This window comes from Carassius auratus, chromosome 34 (genome assembly GCF_003368295.1).
Source record: "Carassius auratus strain Wakin chromosome 34, ASM336829v1, whole genome shotgun sequence".
NCBI lineage: Eukaryota > Metazoa > Chordata > Actinopteri > Cypriniformes > Cyprinidae > Carassius > Carassius auratus.
The window spans coordinates 7,891,899-7,912,998 of NC_039276.1; the positions used below are offsets into that span (position 1 = coordinate 7,891,899).

A 21,100-nucleotide genomic window follows, 5' to 3' on the forward strand; every position below is an offset into this window, starting at 1 on the left:
TCATGTGCCGACAAAGATAACTTCACTCTTAACTTGTACCAGATGAATGGTATTTTTATAAATAAAAGATTGCATACTAATTATTAATTGAATCCATTTTTGTACGTATCAGTTGTCAACAACGTTTAATACTCATTTGTTTTTCAGACCCAAAGTAACTCATGTAAAACACAAAGAAAATGATTTATCAGCCAAATCGGGCGTATAAATCTAAACCCTTCGGAGAGGAATGACTGTGATTGTAGTATATATTTTTTTCACAACACAATTACCTTCAAATAACTTAAAGCCAAATTGAATCTTGTTCTTTTCCTCATAATTATCGTTCAAATTGTCGGGTAAAATGGCAGTTGGTGGCAAATCGAGCTGCAATCATATCTGGTGTAATTGTATGCATTATATTATAATTACATCACATGACCCACACATACACATGACAACAGACTAGTTACCAATCCTGTTCAAATTAGTGCATGAAATTACAGAGGTCCTATGATAACGAATTTGAATCGTGCAAGACTGATAAACATTATGTACAAATGTGAGCTTAAAAATGTGCAAACAGCATTAGACAATGATATTGAAATTTATACACACACATTTTGGGGTCAGTAAGATTTTTTAATTCAAGTAATTATTTTATTCTGGAGAATAGCGGTTAAATCTTCAGCTTGGCCATTGCAGGCATAACAAATTATATTTTAAAATCTATATTAATTTGTTTTTCCTGGATTTATGATCAAATAAATACAGCCTAACTTCAGCATTAGAGACTTCTTCAAAAACAAAAATCTTACAGACCTCAAACGTTTGAAAGGTAGTGTTCATCACATTCTTAATTACATTTTATAACTGTTCAGGTAATGTAAGGTACCATCTAAAGAGCATTAGATTAAGAATTCCTTCAGCAAAGCAAATTTCTCTTAATTCAGTTAAAAAATGATCCCTGAGCAGTAGAGCTCAGCATTATGTCACAAAAAGGTTCCAAAATAAATTAAGAAGTGGATAAGCTTATTGGCAATTAATGGATCTGAATAGTTCATAACAAAACCCTGCTACATCTTGGTTTGCTTTGGCATGTCAGTCAAGGAAACCGTCTCCTTTATCTTACTATCAGAACTTTTTACTTTCTCATCATCTGTGTCCTCTCTGAAAGTCTTGTCCAGCTGGTCTGGATCCACATAAGTATAGAAATAGGCCATGATGGAGAAGATGATGCTGACAGCCACCAAAAGCCCAGCGAAAAGGATGAACTCTGTCCACTGTAGATTCAAAAACAGTTTGTCAGTCCAGGATCTCTGCATTCAAACCATTCAGGTTTTTAGAAGTAAGCCCATTGCCTACCTGTTCCATCCCAGCCCCCTCTGCCACGATCAGTACAATGACATTCCCAAATGCCACCGTCATAAGCCATCCAGCCTGGAGAACAGACTTCATGCTTGGCGGTGCCTGTACGCAATAGCATAAGAATGAGAAATTTATGGACACAAGTTTAAAGTACAACGCATCTTGACTTACCTGTGAGTAGGAGAACTCCAAACCAGTGATGGAGAACATGACTTCTCCCGCAGTGAGGAAGACGTACTGTGGAATCTGCCAAGTGATGTGAATGTTGTTGGCTTGGATATCCTCCATCTTCACCATTGTTAGACTGTCGCTTTTCTGCGGAATAGAACCATGCGAGCGTCAAGAAATTGATCCATAAAAGCAGTGATTGCAATTGATTTTTGTGTTGAAATACAACATTGTTTAAATGTTTGGGGTTGGCAAGATTTTTTTATTTTATGATGTCGAAAAGGCTCAGCAAGGCTGCATTTATTTGATCAAAAATAGTTAAAACAGTAATATTGTAAAATGCAATTATATTTAAATCATTACATAAAAAATACTTTAAATCTATTTTCAAAAGTCTATTTTTAAATGTCAGCAGCCATTACTAGATTTCTTTCAGAAATCATTCTAATAGGCTGATTTGATGCTCAAGAAACATCTTGTTGAAAAGGTATTTTTGTGAGAAGAGAATCTTTGATGAATTGAAAGTAAAAAATAAACAACATGTATAAAAGCCTTTACTGTCCCCTTTGATCAATTTAATGCATCCTTTATGAATAAAATAATTCAATTCTTTAAAAAAAGGTAGTTAACAAGTGACAAGTGAGTGCTTAAAGTCATTACTGTCTATTTGTTGATGCAAGTGGACTTGGTACTAAAACATTTCAACCGGCCATAAAACTGAATGCTGCATGAAGTAAATATTTTGTAAGTGAAAATCTCATAGACCAGCAAAAATAGCCTGTAAAAACTTCAGCCATGTTCTCATTGAGTTCAGCACTTACAAAGTACATTACACAGTAAACTATATCTTAAACTTTGAAGTACAGTAAAAGTTGCAGTAAAAACATTAACTAGAAACTGAACTCTATCCCGTACCTTTGAGAGTATGACCGTGTAGAAGGCACCAAAATCAAGAAGTCCCAGGTCGATGGGATATTGGTCGGAGTTTGTTTTGCACACAACTCCGTTGTATCTGAAAGAAGAGTAAATGAAGTGAAAAACTGTGATTTGAAACTTAATGGATAATGAAACTGATGAAGACCTAAAATACTCACTCTCCCCTTGGTAAACTAATATTTTGAGAAATCCCATAATTGGCAGCTGCATAAAATTCATCAGTGCCAACAGTTATGTTGATATTCTCTGTGTGGGTATTGATAAACCTGCAAAAGACAAAAGAGTACTGAAAACGATTTCAGATAATGGCCGTTGTTTTGTTAAAGGTTAGCTTGAAGGTATTGATAATTGCAGCAAAACAGTAAAGTTGAATAGAGCGGTTAAACAGTAACTTGAAACAATATAAAACAATGTTCTGCTAGCAGTAATTTACCTTAGATATGCATCCCCGGTTTCAGACTTGGTGATGTGGTCTTTCACCTGTATTTAGTTTAATAATGATTCAAATCTTTCAAATAATGTATATGCTGGTACAATCTTTGCTGATGAAATCTGAAATAAGATTTCACATCCAGGTACTCACCAATTTGCACGCAATGTCACCAGTTTGTACAGTGTGCAGGAAGAGACTGTAGGCAGTCCGTTCTGTGAACGTGAGTTCACACTTGGATTCGGCTCCATTGTGAATGACGGTGACTGTGTAGAGCTGGGATTCACCAGTAAGTGGAAGATTTGTGTATCCCGAAGGATCCTGCATGACAAGAATGTCTTCAATCACAGCTCATCTGATCAGAATTCACAGTTGCAACAATATTAAATCATATTCACTCTTAAGTCCTGGGTAATGTCAAGCGATATTGATATATTCAGGATCAGGATTCTTTGATCTCATCTGTGACTTTTGAGCAATTTAATGCATTCTTGATGAATATAAGTATTAATTTAACCAAACTTTTGGACAGTAGTGTATTATGGTAATTTACACAGAAAAATACTTTATTTATAAGTATGATAAGTATGGATGCAATTAAATGCACTCGTGTTTTCTGTAATGATGTACCTCATTTGGTTTAAGTGGATCTGAGAAGACACTGTGTCCTGGAAACCGCAAGGTGACATCTGAATCCATAAGATTATAAACCTGAACAAGGCTTTGTTTGGCAGGAGAAGGCTCCACAACAGTTTTCTGGCCAGAGAGATGAAATGTAACTTTCAGTTCATGTTGACAAGCTTTAAACGACTGCTTTTATTGGATCCACAGGAGATCTTTAGATGCAATGTAATCTATTTTTGAAAATGTACATACAATGACGTTGATTTCTACGACAGTTGCAGCACAGAATGCAAGCGCAGCAAGGATCATGCCTGCAGCCATCTTCCTTAGTGGACTGAAAATTAACAAGACAAATTGGATAACTTAACACAGACAAGGTTAATAAGTAATCAAATGAGTGTCATGTTAATATAAATAATGTTTATGTCATATGGTTATACAATAACATTTTACCCTGGTCTATGGGATGTCCCCACTTTTCACAAAAACAAACATGTGCGTGTGTGTGTGTGTGATTGTGCATTTACATAACACTCACGTGAGTTTGATCCGGCACAGTCCTATCAGCGGGTATATGCCCATGTCAAAAATCGGAATAAACACCAGGATCAGCAAAGCATTCAGCATCTTAACAACACAGAAACACACACCCACTAAATGACACTATAACCATAACATGCAGAAAATACATTGATTATAAAGGTGATCACAATAAAATTTTGTTGCTTAGGTTTTTACAACCTGTCATAAACTGCCTGGTAATTTTTGTATGACCGTACAACAGAGCAAGTGGCAGCAAATTTAGAGCTTCAGTAAACACTTTTTGTCAAATGAACTTGTATAACCTTTAACCATGTATTTAGGTATCATTTCAGTAAATATAATCAATAATAAATCTAATGATTTATTTTGTATATACAAAGCTAAGTGTTCAGTTGGCTATAAGAAATAAGGGGATTTTTTTTTTTTATATTAAATTAAAAAGTGTTAAATTATGAAAAATTATGAAAAATCAAGAAAGATAGAATACTAAAAAAAAAAAAGATTTAAATGATTGGTAATGTATATTTTTATTTTATTAAAATAAATGTACTCTTTATGCCAGTCTTTAAACAAAAATTATATAATTTATATAACGATATAATAAAAAAATCCAGTTATGAACACCTAATGTAAGTAGTGTAAGTGTCGGCATGTATGTCTCTATATGGCGATCATTCTGTTGGTCTCACCTGCATTTGATCAGGCTTTAGTATGAAGCCTCCACCCTGTAAAACATTACATTATTCCGATTTTTAGCTAAAAGAGGAAACGTGAACATTTTGCTGTCATCTTTCAGAAGTAAATTATCTTATGGTAATCTTCAATTTCATATGAATTTCTACAACAAATGCTGCAATAAAGTGTTAGATATTTATAACCTTTGGATTCAATAGTGACAATTTATATTGTTATCAAAAAATCTGATCAGGTCACTTCAAGGACATCATTTTATCTTACTTCACTTGCCATATTGCTCAATTACTTGTACCAAAATACTATTATGAAATGGTGCGTGACAACCTGATTTCAATAAAATATTAATGTATTTCTGCTGAAGGTAATTCAAGAAAGAACTTACAAAATCCATGTTCATTCGAGTGGCTTGAAGAGTCCAGCGTGAACCCTGGAATAGAACAAAGAGAGCTATTCTTAATGAACTCATTTTTTTTCTCATTTGATAATTCTCTGATCTAGGGCTGCACAATTATGGCAAAAACATTGATGATTATTCCCTTGGTATTTTAATTATTAATTACAATTTACACTGAATTGTTTATACTGTACCATTGTTTGAAGCAATTGCATGTCATATTTTTATATGAAAATAAAAAATATGAAAACACTAACTTTAATTGCTTTTCTATAGTATTAAGCCTCAAATGTCAATTATACATTGGATTGGTTTCTTCTTTAAATAAAAGAGTAAAAAATATGCATGATATTATTATAATGTTATGCTAAAACTAAAATTAAAACAATAAAAAACAAACTTAAGCATGCAGAATAACATAAGTGGATTCTGACCAATGAATTGGCTCTTTGAACTATTACATAATTGTGGCATCCGTTATTGTAATCGTGATTTGAAATTATTGTTTAATTATTGATTAATTGTACAGCCCTACTCTAATCCTTGAACCGGTTTCTTACATTATGTCCAGCAGACATAATTTCTGATATTAAAGGAATTCATGAGGAATCAATACATTTGCATTTGTGGATGTACTGTCCCTTTAAGAGAAATACTGTGACTACAATTTGAGTGTCAGTGAATACAAAGGATATCAACTGAATATAACCTTTTACCTGCTGGTCAAAGAGAGCCCAAAACATAGGCAATGGAATATAGAGAACCAGCACCCTGAACACCATTTTAATTTCCTGAATGAGCCGCTTCTGCAAAAACAACAGAATCATGATTTAACAAAAAATTTTTATTTAAGTAGATGAGCAACACATGATTTCAACTTGATTTGGCTTGTACAGCAACTGAAACATACTGGGTACTTCTCTTCTGCCCAATCCAGCCAGTGACTCTTTTTTGGGCTCTTCTTGGAATTCCTCCATCGATTTTGTATAGCAAACTTGTAAAACCGGAGTAAAAAATGACCTGTTAGCCTTCTTTTCATCCTCCAGACTCTTCAGTAACATATTAAAGAAATCTGTTGAGCTGTTGACAAGATTTACTTACCCCAATACATTTGCAAACACGCACCAGGACATTTCCTTCCGGGGGACTTTTCTTATATAGCCCACTTCCAGAGATAAATACCACTACAAGAATAGGTGCAAAATTAACTACATGCCTAAAATTAGGTAGATAAAGGGAGCCTAGCAGTGATGTAGAAATAGTATGCTCTTCTCCAAAGTGCAATAATAATCAAATATGTATGCCATAATGTTTTTGCAAAAACATATTTCTATTATTTCTTAATTTTAAAGTGCAGTCCTTGCCGCTGTATATATGCAAATGCAAAGACAATAATTAACAATGTGTCCAAATCTCTCCAAATACTTTATGGATCAACTGTGTGTGTATATGGTTCATCCAGTTTCCAGGCATAATCATTTGTTTTTCCATTCAGGATTCATGGTACAGTGAATGGGGTCAGCTAACGTGTTATCATAACATACTAGGATTTCCGAATAAACCGCTAGGAGTTAAATATACATACTAAACATACATGCCTACAGAGAACAGTTGGTTTCACAAATTCAGTCCACTTGGATTATCAATTCTTCCCAAATTCCTTCCATTTTTCCACCTCAAACTGAAAATTGAGAGGAACCTCACCTAAGGCAATGACCATTAAAGCCGCAGGAACGCCAAAGGCCAGGGCGTAGCAGTCTCCTCCAAAGCACTTCACATCACCTGTTGAGTTTTAGTGTAATGATGAACTAAGGTTTCTCTAATTGGCATGTTAATCACACTTTATGACCGCTGTATACTTCTTTAAAAGATAAATTGTAGCTTTATCAGTGAAGCTTATCTTGAGGCTGACCTCTTAGTATTGGCGTGACAATGGTGGACAGGACACTTCCAGCATTGATTGACATGTAAAAGATGGAGAAGAATTTTGTCCTCTCTTTTGTCTGAATACAAAAGGGTTAAAAGAGGTTTGTTATAGTGAAGATGGATTCCCAAAAGTGTATACTCATATAAAACAAAATCACACTTTTAGAAAAAAATAAAATAATAATAATAATCTAAAAAACACTGAATATTTTGAATGTCTAACCAGTGTATTATTTGTTATTTTATATTAGGTAATGTAATTTTTTCAATTATTTACTATACAACAATTTGGCTCAATCAAAGATTTGACTGTGCTTAATAAAAAAAGTTGCTCGACTTTTTTGAAATATGAAATGAGCAAATTTTAAAATGTATGGATTTTGACAGGTATAAATGGGGCCACTGTAGCTGAAATCGTTTTATATTGTGACTTACATTCTCTTCATCAAACTGGTCACCACCAAATGCTGCAACACATGGTTTGATCCCCCCTGTCCCAACAGCTATGAGGACCAGACCAAGCATTGACAAAGCTCTACAAGGAAAGAACAAAATGCTATTTTTCCTTTCTTTCTCTTCAAGAAACTAAATATTTACTTCTCTTGAACTTTAAAACAGATTTACTGTGCGGTCTCACAGCACTGGCTGGCATCAAAAGAAGCTTACACATGAAGAGTGCTGTCCCCCACATCAGGAATGGCACCGACAGACTTGATCACATGGCCAATCACATAGACTATAGACAGATAGATGATGGTTCTGTGAACAGAAAAAAAGTTCATTTTCAAATCAACTTTCCTATAATTCAGCTATTAATTACAGACATTAAGTATTAAGTACAACACTAGAGGCTGTATTACAGAAACTTACCCGAATTCTTAAGAAATGGAACTTTTTCAAATCTTATGTAAACTTCCCATGGCTACAAATCAGATATGATAGGATTCGGAGTTAGGCTGTTTCTGTTATCCAGCCCTACGTGACTTACTTGAACTTCCCCAGCCATGAGTCAGCTATCACGGCCCCCAGAAGCGGAGTGAAGTAACACAGGCTTGAGAAAGCGTGGTACACAGCTGTGGAAAGATTCTTGTCCCAGTTCAGGTAGTGGATGAAGTAAAGTGTGAGCACCGCTGTATAAATGAGATGCATCCAATACATTAATATATTAGAAGTGATATTACAGAGATTTTCTTTAAATGTGCAAAATAATAATAATAATAATAATAATTTAATTACCTTTCATTCCATAGTAAGAGAATCTTTCACAGAACTCGTTGACCACAATGAAGGCAATGCTAACTGGGTAGTTAGTGCCACATAATTTCTGAAAGCAAGCAAGAAGCATTTGACTACAGACAGGCTTGTCACATTTACAAAACCAATAGATAATTAACAATATCCTCATCATAGTATAAAACTTTTATTTTATTCATGAGTATTTTAAATGATAGTACAGGTCAAAAATTAACCAGGAATCAAGGCAAAAATATCACAGAATGTGACAAAAATGCTCCCATGTTGAATTCCTTTGCTTTGTATTGACTTTAGATCCCATCAAATACCTGTATATCCTGTCTACCTGCATTTTCTGAAATAAATAGGCTAATAATACTAATAAAAGTTGAAAACTTACAGGAGAGCGCTGTCCTTTTCCATGATCCTCTGCATCAACATCTTTGTCAAAAGCAGAAAAGACAAAGAAACAATTGGGTAAAGTGTGAAATTTGAAATCTGATATAAAATCAAGCATGATGTTGATCAGCTTTTAAAGCGTTTACCCTATAACCAACAGAAACCAAAAGGCCAGATCCTGCAGTGCAGTTTTTATTTGTTGAGGTAGCATGCAGTTGATAAAGCCTCATTAATGCGCGCACATTTCCAATGCATGCGTTCTTTATTCCTGTCATCCGATTATTTGGCAATGCATCATATTTTCGCATTGGCATTCTCAAATACGTGATATATAAATTCGCAAAGTTGGTTTACACGAAAAACATTAACCTTTACAACAATTTTAAACCCTAAAAGTAACATAAATTCACAATCCACTCCAATTTACAACAATCTTTACAATTTTTTTTTACAGATGTCACATCGAAAACATTATTAAAACAGTCCTCGTTACCCTTAATTTTCCCCATGTCTTCAGTGAATCCAAGTGTGTATTTGGACGCTCAACATCTGATAGTGGATTCCTGCACGCGTTCCTGCACAGAGAGTGAAAACTCATCCGCCTCACGCTGCTGTTAAAGCTGTTTAACCTTCTCGAGTTAATGTTCTACTTCATGACAAAGAATCTGTAACTCCGAACCGGGCGGGTCGATGTGCCACATGATGAGACACAACACATGCATCAGATTATGTGGTTTACATCGACACACTCCTAAACTGTTAATATATAAACGAACCCTGCAAACGAACAAACGGAAGCAACTGGCCGAGAAAAAAGTGTTGTCTTCGGTATAGATAAAATGTAGTGTCTTTCCTCAAGTTACATTTCAGGCTTTGGTAGCTACATGTGCCCTAATTAGCCTACTTGTGGCCCCTTCAGTGCAGCACCCACTTGTTTCTGTTACGGGCGGAGCCATATCAGCATCTAACGGACTCCTGGCGGTCAGACAAACACAGTGGACAAGTTAAAGTTAAACTGGTCTCCAATCAAACGAATAATAGTAAGGAAAGTAATATTAAAGATAATTGTATTTTGAGTAAATATAAGTGGGGAAATTAGGATAAAAATAAATCTTTCTAAAATAAGAAAAAAATGTTTGTTTTCTTTTTTTTTAAAAAGATTTTATTGTTATTATTATTATCCAGGAAGGATACATAACATGGTCAAAAGGTAAAGTTAAGACTTTTACATGAAAAAAGTAACTGTTACAACTGTTACATTATTCTTCTGAACTTTCTTATTCATCAGTGAATCCAACAACAACAACAACAACAAAAAATTGCATCACAGTTTCCTCAAAATTATTAAAACAGTTTTCAACATTGATAATAATTAGAAACGTATTTGAGCATCAAATCAGTAGCTATGTTTGAATGATTTCTGCAGGATCACGTAACACTAAACACTAAAATCCAGCTTTTCCAAACACACCAATAAATTAGGCTACTGTTTAAAAAAAAAAAAAAAAGGTTGTTTAATACTGCAATAATATTTCCGTTTTACTGTAGGCTATTCATCAAATTAATGTAAGATTGGTGCAACTTTCAAGTCTCACTGTTAGCCTCACAAAAATATCAAAATGACCGCAAAGTGTCATGTCACTGAGAAATAAATGTATAGATTATAGGCCTATACAGTATATTTAAACCCACACATCATTGTGTAATATATGTACAATCCTTATTTTATTATTTTTCTATGGTATTATAAAAGCAATCAGTGATGATTTTGGGTAGATCTGATTAAAGGCTCATAAAGATAACTGTAAAGATATTTGAAAAACAGGTCGCTATGAACAAGGCTGTAAAGTTTAAAGGTCCTCTGGTTATTTTCTATAAAGATTTAATGTGTCTGTGAGAGAGAGAGAGAGAGAGAGAGAGAGAGAGAGAGAGAGAGAGAGAGAGAGAGAGAGAGGCTTGTAATAAATGCCTTTTAAACTAAGAAAAAACATTTTTCCTATGGATAAATAATATCTCAAAATAACTTTGCAACTTTGCACATTCAAAGATGCAAATATGCGCATGTGCCCTCTGTAGGAAACACACTGTAGCTAATTCTCTCTAAAACAAAAGTTTGTGTCTGTTGAACGTGTGGTTGGCCACAACAAGCACCACTAATAAATAAATAAATAAACGATCTGTACAAAAATTATCATTCAGAACACAAAGTTCGTAACGTAGCCTACGCACAAGAGCGCGTCTAAGAGCGGTGGGGCCCTTCAAAATATAAATAAATAAATAAATAAATAAATAAATAAATATATTTTCTCTCCACCATTATTTAAAAAAACTTCGCCACTTTAAAAAGAAGAAGAAGAAGAAGAAGAAGAAGAAAACTGGCGCTGTCAAGCTCCAAAATGACCAAAAATCACCACAATACAAAAAGTGGTCCATGCACCTCGTGATGTCTTCTGAGCTTAGTTTTCCTTGGTGATCTAGAACGCGCTTGACTCTCGTGCACGCTCCGTTGAAGTGCTGCCAGAAAGAGAACGAGTGTTGTTGTGAGAACGTGCTGTAAAGCAGGTTCATTTAGGCCTACTGTACTTCAAGAAACAATCAGTCGAGTGCGGTTGCTTTCTCTATCATTATTGTTGTATTGTATGTATATTTCTGTTAGTGTTTGAACTTTTCTGTGTTATGTAACTATTAGTTGTTGTATTCATAAAAACTGACCAGCAGATGGAGACAGTGGCATTTCAAAGACGTCCTGATAATAGAAAATGGAAAGAATTTTGACTAATGGGTTTGGTACTACACTGTTAAATAAAAGTTCAGAACTTTAATACAAATGTTCTTTTGATTATCTGCAGGATTTTAGCAGTGGGAACATGTGACTTGGTAAGATTGGACAATGGAACTTGTCACATTTGCAGTGTTTCCACAAAATATCCTACAAATTTCATAGCAAGGTGCTAAGGCCTAAAGGGAAGGATGGAAAGGCCACTCATGTCAGCCTTACAGACACAACGATGACTGAATACAGAAAAACAACAGTGTGGCAATGACAGGGAGTAGTTTTTCTCCATGTTTCTTGATGACTTGAAACAAAAACATAAATCAGTGTCGTTTATCGAAACAAGTTATATTTAGAGGAAATTTGAGTTGGCAAAAAGTTTAGGATGTTTATATGAAGAAAAAAAAATCTTAAAACTTACAAGGATCTACTCTTAGTATCTTAAATCAGTCACGGTCCACTTATTATTATACATAACACAGAGCAATTCATTGAAAAACATGTGAAAACCTTGTGTTTTGCTGTTTTAGTACATTTAAGATAGGATAAGAGAAGTAAGTATTTTAATGTGAGAAAATTATACACAACAGCTTTAATAATTGTCTAGCGGTCATCAGTATTTCGTCCATTCCACCACCAGATGGCATTCTGGGATTTGTATTTAGCTGCTTTATCTGACAAAGCGCCAACTTACCAGTACAACTGTAGACATGGTAAAAATGTGTCCAGTTTCATTTTGTTTCCCTTGCTTATTCACTATTACATATCAGCCTAAGAGTGAACAGCAATTTTCTTTATATGTTGTTGAAATGTTTTATTCTTCTCTGATCAGAAATGAATCTGAGATCAGGGCAAGACCGCAGCTAAAATTCCTTAAAAAGCATTATTTGAAGAATACAATATTTAATAGCAATATTTATTGTTTCGAGAATGTTTAATCTTTCAGATGCTGGCATATATTTACCATATATGAGAAGCAGAAATAAAAATACTTCTCCATGTTTTAAGAGGAAGGATAAAGGATGCACTGTGGTCATAAAACATAAATGAGTGCTCTCTGCCTTCTCTTCCTTTTCCCCAACATGCTCTTGATTTAAACCGTTATAGATGGAACTGCTGTGGTAGATAGTGGGAGTGTTGTGATTTGTTTTAATTCAGATCGACACAAAAGATGAGTTCCCAGAGCCATGCAGATTTTTTGGGCTTGTTCTGGCTGCTTGCCCCATGCTCACTCTGATCGGTTATTACATCTTCTCAGCCCGTGACCTCTTGGGTCATTAAAGACCTCAAAATGGCCACACTGGCCCACAGCCCACATCATGCTGTTTATTTGTCCACGAAATGACTATATTTAACAATAGAAGAAACTGCCAAATTCAACAAACATAATTCAGAATCTGTCTGAAATTGCTATTTTCTGACGGTTTTATCATTCTACCATCATGTGAATTGCTTACTGTTTTAAGAAAAGTGATCAGACTCAGTAAAGTGTTACAAATAGCTTTGTGAAAGACAACTGTGACCTGAAAGACATTTGAGACTGCTAACTGGGGATTTCCTCAATAGCACAAATACTTTGGAACAACTGTGGCAAAATACTATATAAATAAATCATATTTTGAAAATTTAATATATATATATATAAACAGTGGCTTTAAGCCAGTAAAAACCTGTTAAAGTTGTCATTTTTAATTTTAATACTATACAATATAAATTGCACTAGGGACAGAAGCATTTTTTTTTTCTGTGATCTATCAAAGATGTTTTCCTCTTTACTGACTCTGCACAAGAGAATCTTTTGCCCCAGAGATCCTGTTCACACACCACACTTAAAAAAAAAAAAGATTCCTTTCCAAGATCTCAGCACACTAATGAACATACTTTCCGTTGTCAGGCTGTGGATTAAGTCCAGGGTGAACTGTGAGGAAAGAGTTGGCTGTGTAATGATGGATATCAGATGGACTAGGTTAATAGCCATCTGGAACTCTGTAAGTGTGATATGATGTTCAGAAACTGAAATGGTCTCATTTGATAATTGACAAGAACAATGACGTGAATATTAACATTGCAAAGTGACCCCCATATGAATAAATGTATCCAGTGTTAGGGGAAAGTTAAAAGTAATGCATTACAATATTGCCTTATTCCCTAAAAAAAGAAACTGTGTTACTTTAAATGGAATGTTGTAAAAATATTTATATTCCAAGCCCTGTTTAGTTCTCCAAGCTAGTATGCTTTATCTTTATCTTAAATGCATTTCATTTTACTGAAGAGATGCTTCACTGACATTATGACAGAGTTGAATACAACATTAAAAAGTACTTTAACAGAATTGATGTGTATTAGCAGGCCTAAAATAGACAACAGATTCAGTTGTCTGGTGCAGTGTTCTGTGCTTAAATTCACAGATCAGCGTGAGGGCTCTCATTGTTCAGCTCACACTACAGCCACAATGTCACCATTCATGCATGCATGTCTTTTAAGCCAAAAGCCTCTCAAAACCCAAAGCATTGCTGGGTAAGGAGAGGAGGATGCACTTACAATCCAAACCCTGACCAGGTGAGAGATTTTTGATCCTGAAGCCTGTTACTCACAAGAATCCATTGATGGAAAGTCTTTAATAATAATGAAAAAATAAAATAAAAAAATAGTACAGAGGAGAAGCTAGTAAAGTGATGAAATGTAATCTGATGATCTGCTTCTGAGGGTCAGAGGTCAAACTGAGGCACACTTTTTTAATACACTGAAATAACACTGGAAGCCTTTGGTGGAAAATATGATGCAGAGAAATATGCATATATGATATATACATGATATAATTTGAAATCAAAGTGACTGGTTGCAGGTGCTGTTTAACAGCAAAAGCAAGAGGCTAAGATATTCCTAGACTAAATTTTAAACTGTCCCTTAAATGGCCTATATTTGGGGCTCTGCCTAAAAATGAAGCCCCTTGACCAGACAACTGATCTTTTCTCAGCTGTTTGATGTCTTCCTAAAATGGGATTGTTGCACAATGTCCTTGGAACTTCCAAAGATGTCGAGTTGACCCTTATTTGGTAACTGCTCTCCTTTTATTTTTTAAAGAAATTAATAGACTTGTTATTATTAGAGTTCTATATTTTTACAAAAGAGTTATCAAAAAACAAACAAACAAATATATATATATATATATATATATATATATATAGCAGCATAATTGTTTTCAACATAAAATAAAAAAATAAAATAAATAATAATAATAATAAAAATAATAATAATAATTCCTTACATTTATATAACGCTTTTCTAGGCACTCAAAGCGCTTTTATATTGTCAGGGGGTATCTCCTCATCCACCACCAGTGTGCAGCATCCACATGGATGATGCGACGGCAGCCATAGTGCGCCAGAACGCCCACCACACTCCAGCTTACTGGTGGAGAGGAGACAGAGTGATGAAGCCAATCAGCAGATATGGGGATTGTTAGGAGGCCATGATGGTCAGAGGCCAATGGGCGAATTTAGCCAGGATGCCGAGGTCACACCTCTACTCTTTTCGAAAGACATCCTGGGATTTTTTATGACCACAGAGAGTCAGGACCTTGGTTTAATGTCTCATCTGAAGGACGGTGTTTGTTGACAGTATAGTGCACTACGCTGGGGTGCTAGGACCCACACAGACCACAGGGTGAGCACCCCCTGCTGGCCTCACTAGCACCTCTTCCAGCAGCCACCTAGTTTTCTCAGGTCTTCCATCCAGGTACTGACCAGGCTCAGTCCTGCTTAGCTTCAGTGGGAAACCGGTCTTGGGCTCCAGGGTGATATGGCTGCCGGCGCACCAAATCGGAATATTACAATTATTTCTGATGAATTGCATTATATGACAGAAAATGTCATGGTACTGTTGGACAACTGATATCCTAGAATCCAGTGGTTTAGGATCTTATTCCCAGCAACATTTCTGGAATCATCAGTGGTGCTTTGCTTGTCAACTCCACTTTCATGCTATCCTCCTGTTCTTTGCGCGTCTGAGATTTACCCCGGGGCTATTTTTCCTCCATCATTTCTCTGAGAGAATACAGAATTACAAGGCAAGAGAAATAATTTGGATGTGGATCAAATAAATCCTCAGCACAAATTTTTGTAAGACTGGAATCAAATAATTCGCTCCCTATATACGCATCAGCCAGTCCTATGAATCACTCCCATTCAACTACATTGTACACAAGTAACTATAGAAAGTGCTCCGTATGGACTTTTCTTTTGTTCAATTTTAAGCAAGGTCTTATGTTATTTAAAGATCGCCATTCAAAGTTCTTCTACATTCAAATTTAGAAATAAATGTGGTCACATAATTAAGGCAGTTAACTAATAATACACATTACCTGTTACCTGTTAAATAAAATATACAAAAATCTCGCTGTATTATGATAAGCTCATGCTGATATTAGTTAAAAAATTCTACTGCATCTCAATTAATAAGCACACTTTTTTCACTCTTATTTCTTAAATAGGGTGCGCTACAGAGCATCTGTAACAATACCTTCGGCACAAGGACCAGACGAATAGGAGACAAAACAAACAGACTGTTTTAAATCAGAAATGCAGATGCTGTATTTAAAATGTACAAAAGCTATACATATGTTGAGTTTTGCAAATGGCGTCACAAAATACCAACCAACTCCAAGAGTTCAGACCTTCAGAATTGCTCTGTCCTTGGTGGAAATTTCTTGTAACGGTACAAAATCAAAGGCATAAGTCATTTCAGTATGCGCCTGTGGTTTATCACAAACTCAAGAGGCTGATGAACCCGTTAATTGGGATGCAATCTCCGCTGAGAGCACACAGAGTACTTGAATATTCCTTTAAAGGCATCTCAAAGGACACATGGGTTGACAGACCTCCACAGACTGAAGCTTAGAGACGTAATGCTGTCCTTCACCAACACACAGCCAGATCAGATGCAACTACAGAAATCTGTAACTCCTGGAGCGTGCTTCAAGGGAATCTGTCAATATAGATGAAATTGACTATCTTTGAGGATTTTTAACCAGGAATTTATTTTCATAGAACCCCATAGAAGTGACAAGGGGGTAAATCTGAACACTGCGCATATTGAACAGGCTTGTGCAGTTAATATGCATTACACATAATTTAAAGCATGATGAATATGCAATAACTATAAACAAAAATATCAATGACTCTATTAGCATAGCTACATACCAGATAACATAGCATTATATGAGTTTAAAAATGAACTTATGTTCTTTTACGTGAGGCACTTAGTGAATTTCAGTGCACTGTTGAGAAAGGGAAAATCAGACTTGTACAAGCCCAGTAACCATTACCCTGATATACACTAATATGCATTAACAAACAAACTTACATTAAACATATGGCTTTGTGAAACATGTCGTCTTGAGGTCTTTGCCAGCCAAGTTGCATACAACAGCTGTGTTAGCAAATGTCTGATAATGAAATTGACTGTGTTCACCTGAAACGCTGCAAGTTTAACTTGTCAAAAACTGTATTTCAGTGCCTTTGCTCATTAAAGATGCATAAACATGTTTTTCTCCCATTAGTGTTCCTAAACAGTTCATTTTATTCTGTGTCAATTTATTGTTCAATGTCTCTGCATTAAAAGAACATAAAAAGCAACCCCTGATTGCTGAATAACTTTTTCAATTCTCAAGCCATCATGTTTAAGAATTTACTTTCCTCTGCAAGGGCTGTTAACATGGAGCTCATGTCACCAATGGCCATGTTGCCAATACCTGCCGGTATTGAGGCTAGAGTAACGGAGTTACGCGGGGTGGTGAGTCGTGAGGAATTCTGCGAAAGACTCTGCAGAAGGCCTGGGCTTAATGTGCCAGACATTAGGCTTGAATGGTCTCCATCATCCAAAATGGCATCAAAGTCTATTTGAGTGTGTTCAAGGGCTTGAATGGAGTCCACTGTGCTGGTGACCTGGTTAACCCCAGGAGACGCCAATGTAGACACTGTAGCAACAGGAGCTTGGTTTGTGCATGGAGACGTGGGAGAACCATAATCCATGCTTCTGTCCAACATATGGATCTTTCCTGAATAGTACATAGTGCTATTCCCATTGCTGTGTTGACCGAAGTCACCTGATCTCTTTGGTCTAGCTTCTGAGAAGTTGACGTTGGATAGGGAGCAACCATTTTGCCGGATCATACCTGAACCTGAGTGTTGTCTATTTAAAGGTTTGGGCTCGGATGGAGGTCTGGGCTGTATCAGTCCTCTGCCTGCATTTTGAACGGCTGTCTGAGTAAGGGGGACGTAGTTTTGCTGGTTGACGTTATTTGGATGTGAAAAGTTGGATCTGTAATTCTGCATCTCCTGGTTTTGCACTGCTCTCCCGTTGGGTGGACCCATGCCACTGCATGTTAGGCGTTGACTGGTGTTGTAATTGAGGTCCTGCTGATATCCCGATTGAGGGTTTACTTGTTCGCCGAGATTCGGACATGGATTGGTAACATACTGCCGATTCTGCAGTACAGAATTCATCCTTTGGGTGACCCTCTGTGGACATTCCTGTTGCAGGCTAGCAAGATTCTGGCTCATTGGTACAATCTGTTGATTAGTGCTAAAGCCTTGATAAGAGCCAAAGTTCTGCTTCTGCTGAACCACTGTCAAGTTCCCTCGGAGTTGTTGCTGCTTCGGAAGCCTTGCAGTTGCATCCACAGAACCAGAACTGACCTCGTTCCATTGTACAGGCAAGTTGTTCTTGTTTATGCCTTGCAGATCGGCCATTTGCTCCAGATCTGAGCGAACAGACTGCACGCGACTTCCGTTGTTGCTTGCCATGCCCATTCGCCGCTGCCCATAGAATTGCTGTTGTTGTTGGGAGGTTATATTACCATGTAACTCTAGTGCATGACCATCATTGACAGAAATCCCTGGGTCCTGATTTGAGCTACCATTCTGGGACTTGAGGTACTGTACCATGTCATCTGGTAGCACCAAATCATCTTCTTGCTGATCGCCTCCATCAGTGGCCATGGTCTCCATTAAAACATTCTCTGAAATACTAGGTGGCCTCTGGATGAAGGGATGACGATGCAAGCTGCCATCAGACCAGGTGTTGCTCTGCAAGTTGAAATTACGTCTATCTACAGCAGGTAGACGTGATAGGGTCATGTTGCTGATGCTGTTGAAACGCTGAACCCTTGGCAAGGAGAGCGGATCGATAGTTGTCCGATGAACAGGATCGCTTGCTCGTCGTGGAAGATTAGCCGGAACTTCATGAGGCATCATGCCAGGTGCGCCATAGCCAGTGTCACTGCAGCGCCTTGAGTTGACTACACTTTGGGAATGGTGCAAATGTGCTGAACTTTCCTGTGAATCATTGTACAGGGCCATTCTAGTTCTAAGACTCATGCGATCCATATTGGGCAGAGGTGTTGGTGGTGCACCCCCTGTGGCTGCAGCGTATTTTGCTTTGAGACGGTAGTGTTGAGCCGGCGTGAGACTTAGTAAACTTGTGAGTCCACCAGCACCACTACATTGGCTAGTTTCGCTGGAACGACGTGACAGATCTGTGGAGATGGGGTCATAGGAGCCTGCCGAACTGATGTTATTGTTGCGGACACCAAATTGTGAAGCTTCGCTAGAGCGACGACTGGAGTAGCAGGGTGAAATACCGGAGGACCGACGACTTAGCATGTATGCTGCGCTCATTGTGCTGGTGGAGCTGTCTCTGCGCTCTTGCAGCTGATTTAGCATTGTCATCTCGTACGAAGATAAGTCTCCTAAACGTTGGGTCGGAGGTCCAGGCATCTGAATGCCCATATTTGGAGTATCCAGCAGTGAATCTGAAGAACAGAGTAAGGAGAGTAGTTACTTTCTCAAAATCCATGGGAACACGATGTGGAAACAAAGTAATAAATAAACCAATTTTCTGGCTGCAGTACTCACCAATAGAAGGAATTGGAGGCAGCTTGGTATTTTGGACTTGAGGTGATGCATTCGTCCAGGAGCAGGGGTCTCTTACAGTTTTTAGTTTTTCCTTCTTGATGTTCTCAATATTTAGTAGTCCTCCCCTGATTTTACGCAGCTGGAGACCCACTCCTGCAGAAGTACCTGGAGAACCAGTAGAATCTACAACAGGTGTGTCATCTAAACCACTCAGGTCCCCCAAACTGCCTCCACTGTACATAGCCATCTCTACTCCACTGTCATTGTTGGTGGCACTGCCAAGAGGCGATGGCTCACTGCTACATGATGACTGACCACCAGGGCTGGACTGATACATCTACAAAGAAACAGTAATGAGCAAACATCAGTTCCACTGACATTTCTGGCACAGAATCTCAGTAAAGTTTGTGGAATTAAAGTAATTGTTCTAAACTGAAATTGTTCTGCTGATGTTTTATTGAAAATTTGGACAGCACAACTATACCGAACATTACTGAAGGTGGGTTTTTGAAAAAGTACTGATATTGCCATGCATAAAAAGACACTGCTGCAGTGCTCACCTTAGTACAGTCTGTCCATTATTTTCAAAGAGAAGCAAGTTAGTTAAGAGGAAAGAAAAGGGTTAGTATATTAGATTAGGGAATGGTTAGTACATTAGTTAAAACTGTGCATTAAGAGCATTTCACACAGTACATTGACTGTTCAATGACATACCAGAGTAAAAAAAAATACTTTTTTTTTTCATTATCTTGTGCTTCCTCTCTCCCAATGAAACAAACCTGGGAACTTGTGTTTACCGTACGCTGTATAAAACTGCTTTTAGTTATAATCTGTGACAGAACATCTCATCAGTGAAGTAATAATTTATTAAGAACAAAATTATTCTTACCACTGTGTTTTCCGTCTTGATAGATTTGACATGCTGGCAATCCTCCACTCCTCGGGTGGTGCTGTTGGCTTCCCCTGACCCGTCTGTTCTTCCCCTTGCATGCTTTGTGTGTGCCTCATTTTCTCCATTCCCTTTAGGAGGGTGAGATTTAGGTGGTGCATCACCACGCTGCTTCTTAGTGACATGTGCTTCTGGACCATGAACGGTCTTCACATGTTTCCTGAGAGAACTGGGGTCTGTATAGCGTTTTGTACAGCCTGGGAACTTACACACATATGGTTTCTGCAAAGGAGTGACAGATAGCTTTCAGAATGGAATCAAATCTGACTTAAATCAAATCTCTTGGTCATAGTCTTGAGATAGGAAACAAAATGCACATAATGAAACGGATGTTGAAAGCTCAAACCTCATTCGAGTGAGTGCGGTTCTGGTGCTTGGCTCGGTCTGAAGCATTGGAAAATGCCTTGTTACAACCCTCATGCTCACATACATAAGGTTTCTCCCCTGTGTGGGACCTCAAGTGAGTTTTGAGGTTTTCCAGTCGAGAGTAAGCCTTCGAGCAACCTTCAAACTTGACAGAGAGAGTGAGAGAAAGAGAAAAGAAAACCATTACATCAGCTATCATCAATCTGAACCTAAAATCAAACAACTTTCTGAGTGAATCTAATAAAAACCGCCAAGAACACATTTGGGTTACATTTCAGCCCTGATTTAAAGGCAAGATACAAAATTATATTTTACTTTAAAGACAATGGAGCCTTTTTTTGGGACTACTAAGATTTCTGGCAATATTTCAATATTTCTGAAAATCTTGCTTGTTCAGACC

The 21,100-nt window shown here is 37.0% G+C and overlaps 2 protein-coding genes across 3 annotated transcripts in view; both read right to left on the reverse strand.

The window, feature by feature from the left end:
• Positions 1-367: 367 nt before the first annotated feature.
• On the reverse strand, positions 368-9,393 carry LOC113053065 (solute carrier family 15 member 2-like). The gene is made up of 23 exons (XM_026217724.1): positions 9,190-9,393; positions 8,698-8,738; positions 8,301-8,388; positions 8,053-8,194; positions 7,731-7,823; positions 7,500-7,599; positions 7,051-7,141; positions 6,843-6,920; positions 6,240-6,322; positions 6,049-6,132; positions 5,855-5,944; positions 5,127-5,171; positions 4,738-4,773; positions 4,044-4,132; positions 3,758-3,839; positions 3,512-3,637; positions 3,035-3,202; positions 2,885-2,931; positions 2,610-2,717; positions 2,431-2,527; positions 1,519-1,662; positions 1,345-1,449; positions 368-1,262 (listed from the first exon to the last, which is right to left on the reverse strand). Exons 1-23 carry the CDS (start codon positions 9,203-9,205, stop codon positions 1,056-1,058), a joined length of 2,160 nt encoding a protein of 719 aa, XP_026073509.1. The 5' UTR covers positions 9,206-9,393; the 3' UTR covers positions 368-1,055.
• Positions 9,394-16,017: 6,624 nt separating this feature from the next.
• The window catches only part of LOC113053064 (zinc finger protein GLI2-like), a 66,961-nt gene continuing 61,878 nt past the window's right edge, over positions 16,018-21,100 (reverse strand). For both annotated transcript variants that reach the window (XM_026217722.1, XM_026217721.1), the window contains exons 11-14: positions 20,681-20,845; positions 20,275-20,556; positions 19,386-19,722; positions 16,018-19,282 (exon numbers count right to left, since the gene is read on the reverse strand). In XM_026217722.1, the coding sequence (XP_026073507.1) occupies positions 17,136-19,282; positions 19,386-19,722; positions 20,275-20,556; positions 20,681-20,845 (2,931 nt within the window). In that variant the 3' untranslated portion in view covers positions 16,018-17,135. The remainder of the gene's footprint in view (positions 19,283-19,385; positions 19,723-20,274; positions 20,557-20,680; positions 20,846-21,100) is intronic.